This window comes from Microtus pennsylvanicus, chromosome 3, assembly GCF_037038515.1.
Source record: "Microtus pennsylvanicus isolate mMicPen1 chromosome 3, mMicPen1.hap1, whole genome shotgun sequence".
Lineage (NCBI taxonomy): Eukaryota > Metazoa > Chordata > Mammalia > Rodentia > Cricetidae > Microtus > Microtus pennsylvanicus.
In genome coordinates, this window is record NC_134581.1 from 22,824,695 (window position 1) to 22,846,840 (window position 22,146).

The window sequence follows — 22,146 nt, forward strand, 5'->3', positions numbered from 1 at the left end:
GATCTTTTCACTACATAAACTGAGTAAAAAATTAAAGACTTATGTGGAAAGGGTCTCTGAGTTAGTTCTAAAAGGAAAATTGAGACTTTATCAATTAGCAGTAATAGACCCAGGCAAAATTGTAGTGCTTTTAAAATAATGATGAAATTCACAAATTATAGGCAGAATGTGAATCCTGGCAAAGAGCCTGTAGTAATTTTCTTGGAGAAGAATAACAACAAATACTCCCAAAAAAAGAATTTAACTTATAAAGAGAACTAATTGGATCCTTCCTTACATTATAAAGGGAGCCACCAAAAACTGGTGTACCTACATTCTACAGTGATGTTAAGTAAATCAGGGAAGACAGGTTACAAATAAGAAAAATTTAAAAAGTGGATCTAAGCCTTATGATTCTGTCCAAACTTCAGAACTATATGCTTTTCTGATGGTACTAGTGGATTTTAGAGTCTTATGCAGAAATAGTTGTTTTACATATTGAACCTACTGAATTTATACCAGATGATACAGAATTGACTTTATTATGTATTTAGTTACAAGAAATAATCAGCACTACGAATCATCCCATACATATAACACATCTGGTCCATATGGGTCTGCCAGATCCTCTAACATAAGGTAATGATGTGAGATTCCCTTATGCATGCTATCAATGTGTTTTATTACCATTGGCTAATAAAGAAGCTGTTTTGCCTTATTAGCAGGGCAGAATATAGCCAGGCTGGAAGAGATATATAGAGAAAGTAGAACGAGTCAGAGAGATGCCATGTAGGGGCTGAAGAAGAAGCAGCCGGAACCTCTTTATTGCCTTGAGGCAATACACAGAGTAATGGAAATAGGTTAATTTAAGAGTTAGTTAATGAAGAAGCCTGAGCTAATAGGTCAAGGAGCACTGTAATTAGTTTCTGTGTGATTTTGGGTGGACAGAAAATGGAATGAGCAGTCTACACTTGTAAATGGCATCCGAACAACTGGATCTAACATGCATGGCCTGCCACCTACTTCTGGTCTGGAACCTTGTACACCTACTCAGAGTTAGGAGGAAAGTAGCTAAGAGTACACAAGCAGCTCAGCAACCTCTCTCTGGGGAACTGGCTGGATCAGTCGGCTAGGCCTGCAAAGGCAGGAGAGCCTGCAAGTATTTCAGAGCAGCAGGTGCATGCCTGGTGCCTAACAAGGTCAGAAGGCATCAGATTCTTGGGAACTAGAGAGACTTACAGAATTACAGACAGTTGTAAGCAGTGGGAATTAGGAATCAAACTTCGATTCTCTGGAAGAACTGCCAGTACTCTTAATCACTGAGCCATCTCTCCAGCACCCCCCCCACTCCATACTTTTAATTATACTGCTAAAATACTATAGTAGAAGCAGAGAAATATGAGGAAAAGATACTTCTAGAACTTGGGTCAAACAGTTAAGACACAAAGAGGAAGCACCATGGTATGCATGTATCATTTGTAAAAAAAATCCCATGTTTAGGGATACAAACACCAATAAAGTATCAAGACAGACATTTTAATTACATTTATAAGTTTGCTATAGAATTTTTAGTGACTGAAAACTTACTCTCTTGCCGGTGCCCCTTCCCACTGGAGGATGTGCCTCAGCAGCTTGGCGAATTGTACAAACCATTAGCTCTATAAGAGCACTCTCTTGACGGTCAGACATTGCTGTAATGAACAAAACGTGAGTATAAGTGGTTTCATAATCATATCTTAAATTAACACAATGGTTAATTAAAAACTGCAAACATTATTACTTAATAATTAAGATGAACTCTAATTTTAGTATTTCTGTCCATTTTAGTAATAAGTGGCTATCATTAGCCAAACAAACAAACAAACAAACAAAAAACCAAAGCATATAAAGTAAGCAATCTTGTCTTTAACATCTAGTTTTTTTTTAAGTCCTTACTTTTGAGTAAGGCAATATTTTCTTCTACATAATTTCAAATCTTAAAAATTTTGATTTTCAATAAATTAAAGATGTCATACATTTAAAAAGCTAACAACACCAACCTACCCATCTACCTATCTATCTATCTCTTTTGGTTTTTGAGACAGGGTTTCTCTGTGTAGTTCTTGAGCTTGTTCTGGAACTTTCTCTGTAGACTAGGCTGGCCTCAAACTCACAGATATCTGCCTGCTTCTGTTTCTCGAGTACTGAGATTAAAGGTGTGTGCCACCACCACCTGGTTTAACAACACATTTTAATGTATTTCTGGTCACAATACACATATAGTTTCTTGTTCCTTTTTTGGGGGGTGGGGTACACAGGGTTTCCTGAAACTTGCTCTGTAGACTAGCCTTGAATTCAGAGATCCGCTTGCCTCTGCTTCCTGCGTGCTGGGATTAAAGACGTGCTCTACCACACATAGTTCATATATAGGTAGTTTAACACATTAAGTAATTGAAAAAATGCAATTTACTCCATGTGCTTATAATCTAATCAGATATTTCAAGTGTTTGATACCACAAAAATGCAGTAGTAAAGAATCACTAAAATATATATGTTAATGTACGATAAATAAATAAATAAATAAATAAATGGAAGGGAGGACAGTTTTTGGTTTCAAACCCCTTATCCAGAGTCAGAGGAAAATACAACGAAAAAGATTTACCTTTGAAAAAATTTAAATGGTAAGCACATTTTGCGTCTGAAGCCAGCAAACATGAGATTTGAATATTATACAACACATGGTCTATGGAAATACCTTGTGCATTGTATAGTTGTGTTCATAAGAAAAGGTAAAAATCAGAAATCCTTACCATTGTAGGAATTAAGTTGTTCTATTTAAAAAGACACATGGCATATAACACAGAAGTTACATTTATCAATGGAAAAAAAATGAAAATAGACTTGTCAAAATATTATACCTTCCTCTCCTTGAACAGGTTCTTCTAAGAGCAACTCCGTCATACATTCCCAGTCTTTCAACAGTTCTTGAGAGCTCTCCCACAAACTGTCCACCAAGTAGGCTGCATGTTCATGTAACTAAAATTAACAAATTGAATGTGACCAAGGAACATTTAATAAAGTAACTACTAATAATATTGTGAGTTAAATCACTTTTTCACAATTAAAATGGATTGGTATAAACAGTTCTAAGAATGATTCAAACCATATATATATATATATATATATATATATGGTCTACTTGTGGAGGTCATAAGACTTGAGGTGCTAGACCTCCCCATCCACCTTGTTAGAGACAACCTCTTTTCACCATTGTATAGGCCAGGCTAACTGGTTCCTGAGCCCATAAGGATTCTCCTCTGCTCATGCTTAAATGGAAGGTAATTTACTATCTCCCCAGGCCTGTTTTTCTTTTAAAAGAAGGAAATTAATTTTTCTCCCAGAATTCCATTTGAAATATTGGCACATCTTAGTTGAAGTAAAAATAATTTAGTTATTCTCACTTTCCTCTTTCCTATTCTCATTTGTGTTCGACTCAATGTACCTCTCATCTCACAATTTTCTATTGTCATGATTATTTTGATAATTTTCTTTGAAAACAACGTCCACATCTAATCATTAAACCTTAAAAAATATTACACTCTAACAGAAGCTCTTCATGCACATACGCAAGGATGCTGGCTGGCATTGGTCCAGATACTAATACTAATGATAATAATAATACCTTCCCATACTTGTATGAAGATATTCCACTTTTAGGGTAAGCGATAACCAGGTAGCCAACATTTGCGATTATATTTTGTAAACTATACATCACAACTCATTTTGAATTCCTAAATTAATTTAGTTCACCAAGAGAAAAGTTTAAAAACTGAAGCCAAGTAGAAAAGCACACACAAAGGGCAAATATTTCAGTGCTGGGAATTGAACCCAGGGCATTGTGCCTATTAGGAAAGATTTCTACTAAGCTATATTTCCACCCCTTAACTGCTATTTGTTATATATGCTTGTACTTGTTTCTTCATCAGTAGTGGAACATCTTTCCAGATTTACTGGTTACCTACTGCTATCTGGACAGAGCTAACATTTAAACTGTGTGTATTTCTCCTTACTACCTAATCTCTTTGTAAATCTGGATGATCTGTGTATACTGTTCTCTCTTCTTTTACCTTAATTTTTTACTTTATTTCTACTGCATTTAAAACATTACACATTGGCTCCAGAAATACACTAGAAAAAACATGCATGTGAGGGTTGGTGGACACACCCCCATTCTCAATTAATCATCAAAGCCAGAGGAGTTAATACTATTTATCATTTTCACGGGGGAGGGGATTGTAGTAGGACATCTTTAAATTTTCCAGTCACCCATCTTAAGGAAATTATTCCTAAATCATCACTTATATAATCCCTAAAGAGACAAGAAGAAAAGGTATACAACTTGGTGTCAAAGATAAAAATAGAAACAGGAAAACAAAAGCATTAAAGCTATCACCATTAAAACTTTACTAAGGAAAAAATGCTTGTTGAGTAGGTACAGTTTTAGTTAGGGAAGATTTTAAAATAGTTCTTGATGTTTTAAAACTCTTGGTAGTGATGACAGCACAGCAATATAATACATACTGAACGACACTGAATTGTATACTTCAAAATGTATAATGGTACACAGATTATCACTATAAAAACCCAAGATGACTAAATTTATTCTTATGCTGACTAAGTACAAGTATATTGCTGTAGAGAAGGGATACTATATTCAGCAGATTATAATTTTAAAAATAGAAGCCATGTCTTTTTGTTTCCTTTAATGTTATTGGTCTTTAACTCTGATATAACTTTCATAATTCCAACCTTATTACTTCTTTTGTAAGTACTTGTTATATAGTCCATTGTTTGTAAACTTCTGTGCTATTCTAAGATATGTTTTTAAATAGTAAGCAGCTGTTTTAATTTTCTTTATTGAAACTTCAAAGAACAATGCTTTTTTTGTGTTTGTTTTTACTTTTTCAAGACAGGGTTTCTCTGTGTAACAGTTCTGGCTGTCTTTGATTTTTGTAGATCAAGTTGGCCTCGAACTGATTGAGATCCGCCTGCCTCTGCTTCCCAAGTGCTGGGATTAAAGGTGTGTGCCACCACAGCCTGGTGGGACAATGCTTTTTAATAGATCATGTTAGTCCATTTATATTTTCTGGGATAATCAATGACAGAAATACCCCCACTCCCAACCAACACTTTTCTTTGCTTTAGTATTTGTTACTCCCCCCCCCCCCGCTTTTGAAATGATCTTTAAGTTACAGAATATCAAACTATACTCAAAGGAGAGAGAGGAAAAAAGCTAACCCTTGGCATATTATGCAGAAGGCCATATGTGAAGACAAAGAACAACAGAGGCCAAAAGTGACTAAAACAGTGGTCATATAAATGTTCAGAGGAAGCTAACCTGCCCATCAGGGCAAACGCTAATGTCAGCATAGGGTCACTAAGTGCTTGGCTGGGTATTGCAGTATTTGAGTTAAGAGATCTTAGTTTGCACTGATTACAAGGTGACTGGATCAGTTTATTTGTCTTTTAAAATGCTATAATTGAGCTGAAAGATGAACTGAGAGACTTTAACAGCTCCATACTTCAGTGATGGTGTATAATTGATGCTGAATATATAGTTCAGCCAAAATCCAAATGCCCTTTTACATTGCTTTTAGCAACAGTGTAAACACTTTTGTAACTTGCTGTAACAGTGTAGGTATTTAAATAACATTCCTTAATTTGAAACTGGAGTTCATTTTCATTGAGAATATACCCTTTTATGTTATAAAGAAGACCTGGAACCTATTTTGTCATCTTCTATATTATAGGACCTATAAAAAGCACACTGATTGTAAAAAGGCAGTTGAGATAGCAGACATCAATATTATTTTAATCAGACACCTATTCAGTTATTCAGAAGTTCTATCTTCATGACAGAGTCCAAAGTCCTGAGAGGCAGAGAGACATGCATCAGTGAAGTATCATGGCCAAAATGTGCTTGGGATGATACCAAAGTTGTTCTTATTAAATTGTACTGCAAAATCTGTCACATGATGAATACCTTTATTGGCAATGTTTGTTTCCATATAGATGTGCCTGTGGTGGTGAATAAATTGCCAAATTGCCAAGCCTGTTCTACAGGTAACCAGCCTGACTTAGGAGCCACATTTCCACCAAGTATCATTCCTATCCCCGTTGAAAATTCAAATCTGCCATTCAAATCACTGTGGTTCACAGCAGTAGGTGAAGGCAAAGCTTGCAGGCAATACCTAATGGAAGGAAACATTACCTACCAGACTGTCCAGTCCTCCTCCCTAAAAAGATCCAGGGCTCCTGTCTGCATATAGGACATCTGTGATCCATTTACTGAGGGAACCAGGTCAAGATTTAAAAGACTCCCAGAAAATCACCTTGAGAGGGGATGACCTAAGGCTGTTCCAGTGGCGGTACCAACAGGGCTGCCACCTGCATTAGTGCTCTCATGATGAATGAGCTTATGTTTGCAACGGATGCCATGCATGACTCCTTTCTGCAAAAGCATTTGGAGGTTTATGGCACACAGAGGCCAAGGAAACAATGTGGCAGGTTAGCTCATCCAGAAGGATTGGCCTAAAGAGGCAGGTTTCCCTGTGAAATTAGTATTTTAGGAGACTACTTTGGCTGTCACAGGTTAGTTGAAAAAAAGTGACAATAAATATCACCCTTATTTTCTTTTTTTTTTTTTTGGTTTTTCGAGACAGGGTTTCTCTGTGGCTTTGGAGCCTGTCCTGGAACTCGCTCTGTAGACCAGGCTGGTCTCGAACTCTATCACCCTTATTTTCAGGGTCAGAATTATCAGAATTCTGTGTGACCAAGATTAGGACTTATTGGTACAGCTCCTGTGTTTCTGATAGAAACAGCTTCACTAAGGTATGCAGAATGAGCTGTAGCTTGGTACTTCCAAGACCTGCCCATCCCCAGGGAACTCTTTAGTAACTCATCTGCATTATTGATTCTTTCAGCATAATCTCCTACAATTGATGGCTGCTTAATAATTGGCCTCATACAGGGAATCCAAGTTCTCACAGAGAATGGCAATAATACTCTACTTGGGGTACTCACAATATATTCCTGATGACAAATACCTCTTGGACAGCTTGATTTACTTTGGTCTGAATTAGATCAAGCAATGTGTTTACACAAGTACTCTGCTAATTGTTTCATCTGATGTCATACCATCCAATGGCCTGCAACAGCTTTGGAAAAGAATAAACATCTACCTCAGTCGAATATTTAGCTTGCCAGAACCTGAGCAATGTTTACTTGAGATGCAAGAAGAATCACGATGTTCAACTTCTCTATTTTAACATAGATAGGATCCTTGTACTTCACAAAAAAGACTGACTTTTTTGGTTGCCTTCCTTCCTTCCTTCCTTCCTTCCTTCCTTCCTTCCTTCCTTCCTTCCTTCCTTCCTTTCCTTCCTTCTTCTTCAACATTTTAAGCCTTCTCTAAAAAATTAGTTTGTTATTCCTCTGGGCAATATTATGGCTCTCCAGACAGCACAGTGACAGGTGGAAGGGATACTTCTTCAGTAGCATATTATAGTAGCTGGAGTCTTAGTGTAACAATTCCAGAATTTCTTTAGGATGTCTACTGCTCAAACACCACTGCTGAGTTGACATGGTTGTCCAGGAGTTACTTCCTCACAGATACTGATTTTCCAGGTCATCTTTAGTGCTGTAATTTGATAGCCTGTCAAGTATGAAAATCTGGTTCCATTCAGTACATTCATTCATAGAAGTGAGAAGCTTATAGATATTGTTGTTTTAGAGTGATTAAGTTGCTGATTGGCTAAGCTTCCTAATCTCAGACTGCTACAGTATTCGTCATCAGCACTGGATTTAAATCTGCTATGAGATACCACAGAAAATACCCAAGTCCCTGATTTTCTATCTTATACTGGGTATTCACGCCACCTATGACCTTAGGATACCTGGCCTGAGAGGCAGTTCTTGTCTGCTATGTGACCTCTTTTAAGGAAGAGGGGGGATAGTCAGAACGTCTCTTGGGTGGTTAAGACAGAGGCAGGTAGAGTGAAGCACCCTGTGATCAGTTCCCAGATTTCCAAGGGCTCTGTAACTGGACTGACCATATCCTGTATTCATGAGTGTATTCCCCTCTTTTTTATATCTTTTCACTCTTTTTTTTTATTATGTATACAATATTCTGTCTGTGTGTATGTCTGCAGGCCAGAAGAGGGCACCAGACCTCATTACAGATGGTTGTGAGCCACCATGTGGTTGCCTGGAATTGAACTCAGGACCTTTGGAAGAGCAGGCGATGCTCTTAACCACTGAGCCATCTCTCCAGCCCCTCTTTTTTATATCTTAGCAGACGAATGTGAACTTCATCTTTACATCATCTGTTTAATGACAGTACAGAATTTCACCACATAGACTGCAGTCATTTTCTGAACATAGGGATCTTTGTCTTTCAAGCACTTCTGGAGAGATTCAGAGAGATATTTTCTAACCATGTCCATCTGGATGCCAGACTCAAATCACAGGACTTGGATTTTCACAAATTTGATGCAAGATGTTCACGTCTGGATGACTCTTGGCATAGTTCATCAAATAGAGGTACCAAATCCTCTTTGCTACAGGTTATCAGTCTACATACACTGCATCTGGAGAGAGAACGCTAACATCTTCCTGGCAGGGTGCCAAGCACCTTCTTCACAGATTCATCTCTCCTACATTTGAGTTTGGTTTTTTTTGGGGGGGGGGTATGGGAGGAGCTTGAAACAGAATTTCATTATATATCTCTGGCTGTTCTGAAACTCACTAGGTAGACCAGGCTGGCCCTTGAACTCCACAGACAGCTGAGATTAAAGGTACATGCCTCTACACCTGGCTGAGCTTGGCTTTTAATTCAAAGATTTCTCCCTTCTTAATTGGTTGTGAAGTACTTGAAATCAGTCATGAGTTTGGACCTAACATAAACTAGAGGGAAGAGCAGGCAGGGATGCAATGGCAGCCAGAGAGCCTAGCCAGGGTGATGGTCTAGTGGGTTCCTTCTCACCACGGTTCTTTCTCTAGGTATGAATATTGCATTTTCATTCAACTTTAATTTTTGATATATTTTTATATTATTAGGCTTGATGCACATTTTACTTCTTTATTTAATTGGAAAACAATGCTTCTACAGTTTAAGAATTAAAAAATTACATTAAATATCATTCATACTTTTAAAGCTAACCCCCAAACTTTAGACTTAGTTACCAAAGACTTCTACATCCCTGTTTTTCTTTCATTGTGTTCTCCAATGGCTATTACCTACTACTTAGAGACAGTATTCTTAAGCCCAACCATTTATAAAATTATATTAGTACACCTATAAAAAAATTCTTTCAAGCCGGACAGTGGTGGCGCATGCCTTTAATCCCAGCACTCGGGAGGCAGAGGCAGGCGGATCACTGTGAGTTCGAGGCCAGCCTGGTCTACAAGAGCTAGTTCCAGGACAGGAACCAAAAAAAGCTACGGAGAAACCCTGTCTCGAAAAATAAAAAAAAAAAAAATCTTTCAATAACAAAACTTCTAAATATGGCTAATCCTAACCCTATCAGGCTGGCCTTGAACTCAGAGATCCATCAGCCTCTGTCTTCTGAGTGCTGAGATTAAAGGCATGCGTCACTACCTTCCAGCCCAAAACAAATAACTCTAATAAATAATCACTATACAGCAAGACTGATACCTGAAAAATTATTACAAATTATGTTATATCTAACTTGTATTAAATCCTGTTTCCATACTGGAACATTTTATCCTTGCAAGATAAAATTATATTTTATTTTACAGGCTTTCTTCTAAGCTTGTACATTTGATAAAACAGTCTGAAATTTCTGGAGCTTTTTATTAAAATAGTCCAGGTATGTTCTGATTCATTTTTTTAAAGTAACTTAAAATTTGCTTACAATGTTTTATTTAAAGATTTTCTACCTCTTCACCTCTGGTAGACAGTTAAAACACATGAAAGGAGTTGTGTAAAAAATGTAACTCTTAACAATTGAGTTTATGGAAAACCATTTTCAAATGAAATCAGCCCAAATTATTACTCCTATAATTTCTAAATATTCCAATACTGTGTCTTTGATCTTGCTAAAAGAAAGCTAGTCATTCGTTAATTTCAGAAACCTGGACATGAGCTGAAGAGGTCGATCACAGGATAAAGTGTCCTTCTTACAAGTTTGGGGACCTGAGTTACATTTCCCAGAAGTTATAAAAGAGCTCTGTGTCAGTGCACAGGCATGTAGCGCAGGCACTCACGTGATATGGAAGACAGAGAGAAAAGAATCCCTGTAAACTCACATCTAGTGTGGCATACATAGCAGGATCAACAAAGACCTTTCTCAAACAAGGTGGCAGGTGAGGACCAAAACCTAAGATTGTCTTCTGATGTCTACACACATGCCCACATTCACACACAGAAAATTAAAAGAACAAACAAAGAGACAACAGGCTTTATTTTGGGGGAGGGCAGAGGAGAGTGAGACGGAGAAACTAAGAATTCAAAGGACATTCTAGTCCAAGCAATGTCCAAACCCTGGAGAGACTGCTTTTGTCTACCAATAATATGGGGGCCTGTTACTCTGACTATTCCATAAGACTACAAGGAGGGAACCAAATCTGCGTAAATGTACTTGAAAATAATTATGTCACTAGGAAATACAACTTTATATAGCAAACTCCATTGTTATACCATCTATAGGGAAATCTGGACTCATCATATTCAAGTAATACTTCTGCTATCAAATGGCCAAGTATGTAAAAAAAAAAGGATACTTTGTCACCTAAAATTAACTACTACCAAAAGGTTTCTGGAGTTTATAAAAGTCACATTTTGATAACAACAGAAAACAATTAGTTTAGGTAGATCTTTCATTCACCTTAATATTACCTGCATGGCAAAATCTTTCAACATTTTAAAATTATATTATTAACAGATTATTTCACATTTCAATAAAACAAAGAACTGCAATCAGTTCTGTTAGTCATAGCTAAGTGATTAACAACCTGTCTGATTTCCAAAATTCTCATCAGATAGCCTATTTCAGATAGGCTCTATCTGAAATCTTACAAATTGAGATGTTTATAGGAAGTAAGTTTAAAAAGAGAACTGAAGATAGGAAAACCTTGGAGTTTTGATGTACTAAAGAATATAGCTGGGCTGGAGAGATGGCTCAAAGGTTAAGAGCACTGACTGCTCTTCCAGAGGTCTTGAGTTCAATTCCCAGCAACCACATGGTGGCTCACAGCCATCTATAATGAGATCTGGTGCCCTCTTCTGGCATGCAAGCAAACATGGAAGGAATGTTGTATACATAATAAATAAATCTTTAAAAAAAAAAAAAAGAATATAGCTGAGCCGGGCGATGGTACGCATGCCTTTAATCCCAGCACTCGGGAGGCACAGACAGGCGGATCTCTGTGAGTTCGATACCAGCCTGGTCTACAGAGCTAGTTCCAGGACAGGCTCCCAAAGCCACAGAGAAACCCTGTCTCAAAAAAAAAAAAAAAAAAAAAAAAAAGGATATAGCTTTAACATACAGTTAGCTCTGAGTGTAGCACTCAGAACAAGAGAACAATTTTTTTCTTTTAAATAAAGGCTATTTCTTGTGAAACACATGACATTAGAAAAGCCAAATACTTAAATGTGATTTGCACTTGGCTTTGGCAGTTGTGAAGAATGTCATGTGTGGAAACTCGGATATTAATTTTCACATGGTTGTACCACTAGCAAGCATAAAGTTTAGCAATATATGAAATAAGTAGAAATAAGCATGACAAATTATTTTTAAAGGAAGATAAAAAAGCCTAAAATTAACCTTTTTTTTTTCCCCCAAGACAGGGTTTCTCTGTGGCTTTGGAGCCTGTCCTGGAACTAGCTCTTGTAGACCAGGCTGGTCTCGAACTCACAGAGATCTGCCTGCCTCTGCCTCCCAAGTGCTGGGATTAAAGGCGTGCGCCACCATCGCCCGGCTAAAATTAAACTTTTATGCTTTAATATATCAAGAAGTCCTAGAGAACTTTCAGAAATTCTAAGTATTTCCTTATTTAACGATAAAACTTCTAAAAGCATTAGATTTCCTAATTTTTCAACACTTTAATATTTTTATAGCTAATATCTGCTAACTCTGAAACCATTGTTGGACTTACCTTTCATATAGTTTGTGATTATTTAATAACACTTTACATTTCATTCCTCTAGAACATTGATTCTCAACCTCCCTAATTCTGAGGCCCTTTAATATAGTTCCTCATGTTGTGGTGACCTTCAATCTTAAAATTATTTCATTACTACTTCATAACTGTAATCTTACTACAGTTATGAATCATAATATAAATATCTGATAAGCAGGATACTCTGATATGCAATCCTCAAAAAAGTCTCAAGTCTAATGGTACAGTGAAAAGAGCTATCACGAGGTGATATTTGATGATTTTCATTGCTTTTTTATAATGAAAACTTTACATTCTGTAACATATCTAAACTTGCCTTTAAAGAAGACAATGTTTAAAACCCTATTTTAAGAAAATTGTGGACTGAAAGCATATGCATCTGCCCTGAATTTGTTTAAATAAATAATGTAAGCTCCCAATCTAAAGGTTCAGAACTGGCATATTATTAATAATACAACCTAGTACCCTGACATATTTCTAGGCATATTTAAGAAACTATTACTAACATATTTAAATCCAATTCTCCTGGTGACTTTGTTCCATATTATCATTTTGTTTGCTTTTGTTGTTCAAGACAGGGTTTCTTTGTGTAGCCCTGGCTGTCTTGGAACTCACTCTGTAGACCACACTGGCCTTGAACTCACAGAGATCCACTCGCCTCTACCTCCTAAGTGCTGGGATTAAAGACCATGTGTCACCACCACTTGGCTCTTTATTCTTAGTTTAAGAAATAGTGACAACTTGTGAAATAATCCTTTTGTGCACTGTGAAGATATGTCACTCTGGTTTAATAAAAAATCGAATGGCCAATAGCTAGGCAGGGTTTTAGGGGCGGAGATAATGCTGGGAAGAAGAAGGGTGGAGTCACCTGGAGACTCCAGGGATGCTATGAGCTTTACAAAGTAAAGTTAATTGATGTGGAATATCCCTCTGTATGCTGTGAATATGTCCGATTACCACTGGTTAATAAAGAAGCTGTTTTTGCCTATGGCAGGGCAGAACATAGCTAGCAGGAAAGTCAAACTAAATATAGGGAGAGAGAAGGTGAAGTCGAGGGAGATGCCAACAGTCATCAGAGAAGCAAGATGTAAGGTAAAACAAGTCAGGAGCCTTGTGGTAAAATATACAATAATAGAAATGGTTAATTTAAAAGAACTAGCTAATAATAAGCCTGAGTCTTTGGCTAAGCAATTATAATTAATAGAAGCCTCTAAGTGTTTATTTGGGGAACTAATGAGCAGGAGAGAAACCTCCATTTACAGAAAACAGAGTCACATAAAAGAACAAAGATTAAAAGATATGGGTCAATTTAAGTTATAAGAGCTAGTTAGAAATGAGCCTAAATTATTGGGCAAGTTTTCATAATTAATATGAAATTCTCATATGGTTATTTGGGAGCTGGCAAGCGGGACAGAAAAATCCACCCACAACTTTTTGTCTTGTTTCAGTGTCCGTCATTCTATTTATTTGCTTTGCACTTTTTTTCATTTTAGTTTTTATATAGGTGTCTTTTTTTCTTTTTCATTTTTACAGAATAGTTATAGTGCTGTCAAATTTGAATATTTATAAAATTATTTGGGTTTCTCTTCTTCTCAGACAGTTTCTATATTCCAGGTACAATTAAGCCTCAATTTAAAAAAGTTTCTTATCCCCTCCTCTTTCATGGTACTGAACTAGATAAAGTCTGAAACATGAGACAAGGGGCTCATCACTGAGCTGAATTCACCCAAGGTCTCTTTGCATTTTTTAAAAAAATTCTAAGATAGAGTCAAACTCGCACAGGCTGGTCTTGAATTCACACTGTATTGTATTCAGTCTATTAAATTTGTGATCTGCCTAAACACCTCCTCTCATTAACTTTGGATTAGAAGTTTGTACAACCATGTCTGCCTTGACTTTTAATTTTCTTAACTTCTTTTGCAATTCCATTTTCATTCATGTCTAAACTAAATAGTTCATTCATTCATGGTGTCCTTAATATTAGTTCATTCTTTAATCAACATCATGCCAGTAGTAGGAAATAAAGATTTAAATATCAAAGGACATTACAGTAACAAATGAAACTGTCTTCAAAAACATATATGTTGTGAGCGCTAAGTAAAAAGAGAAATTCAACATAAAAAAGGAAAACTTAAAAATGTAGAACTGGCATTCTGAAACAGTGTAAAACTTTAAACTTACTAGTCTCTATTTAGTGATGATACACCCCTACATGTATATTCAGAATTACTCATAAAATTAAAGTATGAAGCAATTCATAAAGGTAACTTTGCAAGAAAAACACTTGTTTTCATGACTGAAATCGCTTACAATGAATCCAAAGATGGAAGGAAAGAAGAGTAAACTAAAATCCTTCTTACCTCACTTTCAAGAAAGAAAAGAACAAGCATCCTAATGAGGTTCCCATTTGGACTGTTCCTTCCTCTCCTCTTTGCTAATGCTTCCTCTGCTTGTGGATCGTGTCTGCTAAACAGCCTGGGGGGCGGGGGTGCGAAACAACACAAACTCACATGAATACAAATTTCAATACTTTTGCAAAACACACATAATTCACTGCTGAAAAATAATCTGAAAAGATTACCAATCTAATTCAATACAACTCTTGTCCTTTTAGTTTTTCAGACAGGGTGAAGCCCAACTTGTCCTTGAATTCTTGTTCAACCTCAACTTTTCTAGTGTTGAGCCTTCAGTCATGTGCTACCATGCCTGGTTTTTAAAATATTATCAAAAATGGTCAGATTAAAAATATCTTACACAGTTCAAAGTGAGGAAATGTTTTTTGTGACAAAGAATAAATACTTAAAGGCTTATTAAAAATGCAAGCACTACTATTAATCTATGATTGATACTAGAGTATGTAATTTCAATAAAAAGTTTCTTAAATATTTATTTAAATTGTAAATACATTTAACAAAAGGCTGAGTAATAAGCAAAAATCTATTTTAATATTTATGTCTCTTGTATCCTCCAATGGTTATTATCTATTATTTAGAGACAGTATTCTTAAGTCCAACCATTTATAAAATTATATAAGTACTATATCTCTAAAAAATACCTTTCAATAACAAAAACTTCTAAATATGGCTAAGAAGGAAAGGAAGTTTAAAGCTGCTATATAGATTTACTCTAATAAAACAAAGCTCTCTTATTTTTAGGAACTGCTCTAAGCCCAATGGATGTAGCAGTGAACATGGAATTGGATCTCAGGACGAAATTATATTTCAGTGCACCAGTTTTCAACCTGTGGATTGTGGCCTCTTTGGGGGTTGAACAACCCTTTCACAGGGGTCTTGTATTAGATATTAACATCATGATTCATTACAATAACAAAATTACAGTTATGAAGGAGCAACTAAAATAATTTTATGGTTGTGGGTCACCGCAACATGAAGAACTGTATTAAAAGGTTGCAGCATTAGGAAGGTTGAGAACCATTGCTCTAGTGGATGGAAATAGGATATATCATCTCAGATATTTTACAGAAAAATAAGGAAATAGCAACAAGCAAATAACATATGTAAGTTTATGTTTTTCAAATGAAGAGCTAAGTAATGGAGAGGTGTTCTTTTGGGGGTGATTTTCATTTTCTTTTTTTTTTTTATAATAAACTATTTTATTTATTTATTTATTTATTTATTTATTTATTAATTATATTATATTATGTATATAGCATTCCTTCCACGTGTGCCTGCAAGCCAGAAGGGGGTGCCAGGTCTCATTATAGATGGCTGTAAGCCACCATGTGGTTGCTGGTAATTGAACACTGGACCTCTGGAAGAGCAGTCAGTGCTCTTAACCTCTAAGCCATCTCTCCAGCCCCTGGGGGTGGTTTTCAAATAAGTGATAAGGTAATAGTCCTTGGTAACTGAAATGTACTAACTTATTCACATAAGGTTCTGAAAAAATAGATGAAATTTATAATGTTAAAAATGTAGACTTCTGAGACCTCTGACAGGGCTAGTTTTCCTGACCTCCCCATCGCTGTTTTCTTCACAGCTAGACAGATCTAGCCCACGTCCCATTTCCATTGCCCCAGTCTAGTTTGACCTTTCTTGACTGCACTACAAATCATCTCTAGGCTTCTGCTAGGACCCTCCCTACCTGTTCTCCAACCCACAGGCCTTGACATGCCATTTCTACACAGTCAGATCCACTGGCTACCTCAAGGTTAAACTAGGAAGCACATCCTAATACATCAGACAAATCCCCTCTGCCCACCTCACTTCATTCCACCCAAGTCATTTCCAATCTCTAGGCCCAACCTGATTCACATTCTCTCTTCTGCTCTGACTTGATCTGTCCATATCAGACTAAACTAAAAAGTTCACAATACAGACCTTATGCCCCAAACACCAAAAATATGAACCAGTATCTCCTCTCCAAAACCTACCATTCCGGTAGAAATATTTGTCAATGAGAATTTCTGAGATGAACTCCAGGACCCACAATTTAAAAGAACAATCATTAACTTCAAACAATAATTCAAAGAGTGAAAAGGCTCAATGAAATTTAAGTGAAAGAACAACTGATCGGCGACCAAGAAAACACAAACATACGGCTGATGGAAATGACTACAACAATCTAACACTTGATAATGGAATTCAATAAGAAGAGAGACTTACTCAAGTGGAATAAAAGAATGCCTGTAACTTAACTAGAAAACTCAAGGGAAAGTCTTACAAGTAGAACAAATCAAGAAGACAGAATATCAGGACTTGAAAATAAAAGTAGGATGTAGCTCATATTAACAAGGGATATGAAAAAAATTAAAACCATAAAAAAGGGACATAAAGGAAATATGAGACACCATAGGAAAAAAAAAACCCTTTGATTATAGGAATAGATGAGTAAGAAGAATTGCAACATAAAAACCCCACAAAGTTAAAAAGAACCATAGAGAACATGAAATAGATAATTACCAAAGAGAAAATCCTATGTAAAACACAAAAGGTACATAATAAAGTGGGTTGAAAGCTACAAGAGAAACAAAACAAACAAAAACAATGCAAGTCACATATAAATAAAAATCCATCAGAATAATAGCTGAATTCTCAATGAAAAATTTTGAAAGCCAGGAGAACGTGGCACAAGGCATTTCAAGAACTAAAAGGCTAAGAAAGCCAGTCTAAACTAATAGACCTAGTAAAACTATCTGTCATAATTGAAGGGTAAAAACTTTTCAAGATATAAATAGCCTAAATCAATTTATATTTGAGAAACAAAATCTAAAGACAATACAAGAAGCAATACTTCGGGATAAAGAGAGGAATGAGTATAGCAGAGAGACTGTGAAAAGAAATACAAAGGCGTATTATTTAAAAACAAAGTACTGGGGCTGGAGACATGCTTCAGTGGTTAAGGTCACTGGATGCTCTTCCAGAGGTTCTGAGTTCAATTCCCAGCAACCACATGGTGGCTCACAACCATCTGTAATGAGATCTGGTGCCCTCTTCTGACCTGCAAGCATACATTCAGGCAGAACACTGTATACATATAAATCAATAAATCTTTAAAAAAAACAAACCCCAAAACACTCCAGTAAATACTATAAAGAATATAAATACCACTACCAAAAATCAACAACATAGTAAGCAAAATTTGCACACACATTTCAATATCTTTAAATATAAATGGTCTCAACTCTTGAACCAAAAGACAGAGGCCGGCTGAAAGAAACAAGAAACAAAATCCACCTATTTATAAGAAACACATCTTAGCTTTAAAGACAGGAATTTCCTTAGAATAAAGTAACTGACCAAAGTATTACAAATGGGACCAGAAAGCAAACAGGTGTCAAGATCAAATATCAGACAAAATAAGACTTCAAACTAAATCTAATCAGAAGAGGTAAAGATGGACACTTCATTCATTCTAATCAAGGGAACAGTTAACAAAAATATTACTATTTAAACATATATGTACCAAACTCTGGGTTACCCAATTTCATAAAACAAGTACTGCTGGATTTAAAGGCACAGATTAAAATCAATCAGCTAATATTAGATGATTTCAATACCCCACTTCCTCCAATAGATAGGTCGGTCATCTGGACAATAAAATAGAGAAACATTAGAATTAATAGACAGCATACACCAAACGAACTTTGCATATATCTACATAATATTCCATGCATATACCACAGAATACACATTTTACTCAACAGCATATATAAGCTGCTCTAAATACACCAGCTCTAAAATACACCATACCATGGAATACAAAGCAAATGATTAAAATATCATAAAGATTGAAACCACTCCTTGTATCCTTTCTAACTACAATGCAATAAAGCTTAAAATTGACATTAAACAGAACTCAAGTAAACAAACAAATTCATGGAGATTAAATAACTCATTACTAAATAGTCAATGTGTCAAATAAGAAGTCAAAAAATAAATAAAAAATGAACTAAATAAAAACGAAAACACAACAAAATCTCTGGGCCATACTGAATACAGTCCTACAAGGCAAATGTATAGCTTTAAGAACCTACATTAAAAAAAAATCAGAAAACAAAAACAAACAAAACAAAAAAATCAGAAAAAGCACAAATAAATGATTTATGATGCAACTAAAAATTTTGGAAAAAACAAGAGCAATCCATATACAAATCCAGTCAACAGCAAAAAAAAAAAAATGGAGCAGAAATCTATGAAACAGAAACAAAGAGAAAAACAAAAAGAATCAATAAATCTGACACCTGGTTGTTCAAGAAGATAAATAAAACTGATAGACCCTTAGCTCAACTAAACGAAGAGCAGACCCAAACAAACAGAACCAGAAATGAACAGGAAAACATCAGATCAAACATCAAAGAAATTAAATTCTTATATGGTACTATATTAAAAACTTAGGATCCATTAACCTGGAAAACGTAAAAGAAATGGATGAATTTCTAGATTCAGCCAATCCTCCAAAATTAAACCAAAAAGTCAACAACCTAAAGACTCATAGCAAATGAGGAGATTGAAATAGTAACAAAAGGCCTTCCAGTTAACAAAAGTCAAGGCAAGAGGGATTCACAGTAGAATTCTAGCAGACTTTCAAAAATTTAGCCAATCCTTCTTAAGCGGGGAAGGCGGGCATGCAGATTCTTTCTAAGAAGCCAGTATCACTCTAATACCAAAACTAGGCAAAGGCACAACAACAAAAATAAAACTACAGGTCAGTATCCTTGATGAATATAGAGTAAAAAAATGCTCACTAGAATAACTGCAAACAAAATACAGACACACATTAAAAAAAAAGATTATATAACATTACCATACTGATTTTAATCCCTGCAATGCAGGGAAGTTCCAACATATACAAATTAATAAATGAAACAAATCACATAAATGGACTTAAAGACAAAAATCACATAATTATCTCAATAGATGCAGAAAATGTCTGACAAAAATGAACATGTATCATGTAGAAAATGTAGTGCCAGAGGGAACATACTTCACATAATAAAAGCATGTCTCTGTCTCTCCCTCCCCCTCCTTTCTCTCCCTACCTCTCTCATCCCAAAAGGGAAAAATTCAGGAACTTGATAGAGATCACCACTATCCTCACTTCTTTTCAAATATGCTCAAAGTACTTACTGATAGAGGCAAGAGAAGGGAATTAAAGTGATACAAACAGGGAAAGAGCACAAACGATTACTATCTGCAGAGGATATGCTACTATACATTAAAGATCAAAAAAAATCCTACCAGAAAATTTTTAGAAACAATAAATTCAGCAATTTGACATGATGCAGAGATCAAGAGTTTTCTATACACCAAACAACAAACACTTGGGAAGGAAAAGAGGGATATGCTCCCATTCACAATAGCATCAAAGAAAATAAACATCCAGAATAAAGCTAACCAAGGATGCAAAAGACCTCTACACTGAAAATTTTAACTTCTGAAGAGATAGAGAAACTACAAAATAAAAAGGTATCTCATGCTCATGGATTCTTAGAATTAATATTGTGAAAATGACCATTTTATCAAAAGCTACTTATAGATTCAATATAATTCCAATCAAAATTCCCATCTCATTCATCAAAAAATAGAAAAAAAAACCTGTTCTAGAATTCATATGGAACCACAGAAGACCCCAGATAGCCAAAATCTTTCTGAGTAAAGAAAGATGACCAGCCAAGATCTTAAGATATATCATAGAGCCATGATAATAAAATCTATGTTACTATTACAAACACAGACATGTAGACCTATGGAACAAAATTTAAAATCCAAACATGGAGTATACATAATTTCAGCTATTTAATATTTTACAAAGATGACAAAAATATACTGGATAAAAGAAAACACCTTCAGCAAATGGTACTGTGAAAACTGGATGGCCACAAGCAGAAAAATGATACTAAACCAACTACATCTATCACTGCATAAAAACTAACTTCAAATGGATCAAAAACCTAAATGTGAAACCTCAAATTCTGAAATGGCTAGAAGAAAACCCTACAGGAAAGGTGTAGTGGCATTTCATTTGTACTTTAATAAATAAAGCTTGCTTAAAAACCATAATGCAAAACACACACTGCTCAGTCATATAGTCCAGGCAGTGATAGCACACACCTTTAATCCCAGCAGCCATACTAGTCAGCCACAGAGACACAGAGGCCGGGTGGTGACCGTGAATGACTTTAATCCCAGCACTGGAGAGGAATATAAGGTGGGATGAGACAGGAAATCACTTTCTTTCAGTCTGAAGATTTCATAGATGTAAGAGCTCTTTCCCATTCTAGGTTCCCAGCTACAAATTTTCAACTGTAATGATCTATCCTGGAGTAATATAGAAAACAGGAAAGTAAAAGGGAGTAGTGCTGAGGGAGGGGATGAGAGAGTAATAGAGAGAGGGATAGAAGGGTACAAGTGATCTGTCAGGGGAAGTGGGAAAAAAGGGAGAGTTCTAATAAAGGAGAGGGAAAGAATATAAGTTCAGAAAAAGAGGAAGAAGGATAAAATAAAAGTAAGAATGTCTGAGAAAAAGTCATAATGAATTATACTACTAACAAATAACAACAAAACCCTGGAATACACTTAAGTATGTGTATATATCTACACATACATACATAGTTTAGATGAATTTTACAACACTCCCTCTAAGAGTCAAAGGTTACCAAACAAAAATCCCAACAATAAGCTTGAGAAGTTGTTTAGTCAAGACTGTTCAAGAGACTGCTAAAACATAACGGCTGGTTGTCACCCAGAGATGGAAGGTAGGAACTTCAGACATAGGACCCAGAGACCCCTAACTGAAACTGAATCTTAATGCCTCTTCTCTGAGGACTACCTTTCAAGGTATCAGAAGGAACCACATCAGTTTCTAGGGGAGAGAGGCAGCCAACAAATGGTGACATTTTGTTTGTGTTTTAACAAATAAAGCTTGCTTGAAGATCAGAGTACAGAGCTAAGCCACTAGAGACCAGGCAGTGGTGGCATGTACCTTTAATCCCAAAACTGGGGAGACAGAGGCAGACAAATTTGTTAGTTCAAGGTCACCTGGGCTATACGAAATTGATCCAGTCTAAAAGAGAAACAGAACTCACACAAAGGTGATCCTAGTACTTGGGATCTCACATCTTTAATCTCAGCACTAGGGATGTAGAAACAGAAATTATATGGTAGAGGCAGATGGATTTCTGTGAGTTCAAGGCCACCCAGAGCTACACTAAACTGATCCAGTCTCAAAGAGAAATAGAGCCAGGTGGTGGTGACCCACACCATTATTCCCAGCACCAGGGAAGCAGAGACAGGAAGTGATTTGGCTGAACAGAGAGAGGAATATAATGTGGGAGGAGACAGGAGCTCAGATGCAGTCTGAGGATAGGAACACCCTTTTGGTCTGAGCATTGGTAGAGGTAAAAAGTCTTTCTGGCGGCTAGTTGCTCTGCTTCTCTGATCTCTCAGCTTTCACCCCCTACTGACTCTAGGTTTTTATTAACAATTAGAATTTGTGCTATACAACAATCCTACCCAGATAAGATGCCTG

The 22,146-nt window shown here is 36.1% G+C and overlaps 1 protein-coding gene and 1 pseudogene across 2 annotated transcripts in view; both read right to left on the reverse strand.

Moving 5' to 3' along the window:
• Stag1 (STAG1 cohesin complex component) overlaps nt 1–22,146 on the reverse strand; it is a 305,897-nt gene that overhangs the window by 61,238 nt on the left and 222,513 nt on the right. For both annotated transcript variants that reach the window (XM_075964871.1, XM_075964872.1), the window contains exons 14-16: nt 14,520–14,634; nt 2,877–2,994; nt 1,567–1,670 (exon numbers count right to left, since the gene is read on the reverse strand). In XM_075964871.1, coding sequence (XP_075820986.1) covers nt 1,567–1,670; nt 2,877–2,994; nt 14,520–14,634 — 337 coding nt within the window. The remainder of the gene's footprint in view (nt 1–1,566; nt 1,671–2,876; nt 2,995–14,519; nt 14,635–22,146) is intronic.
• LOC142846665 (AP-2 complex subunit beta pseudogene) lies at nt 5,474–7,416 on the reverse strand (annotated as a pseudogene).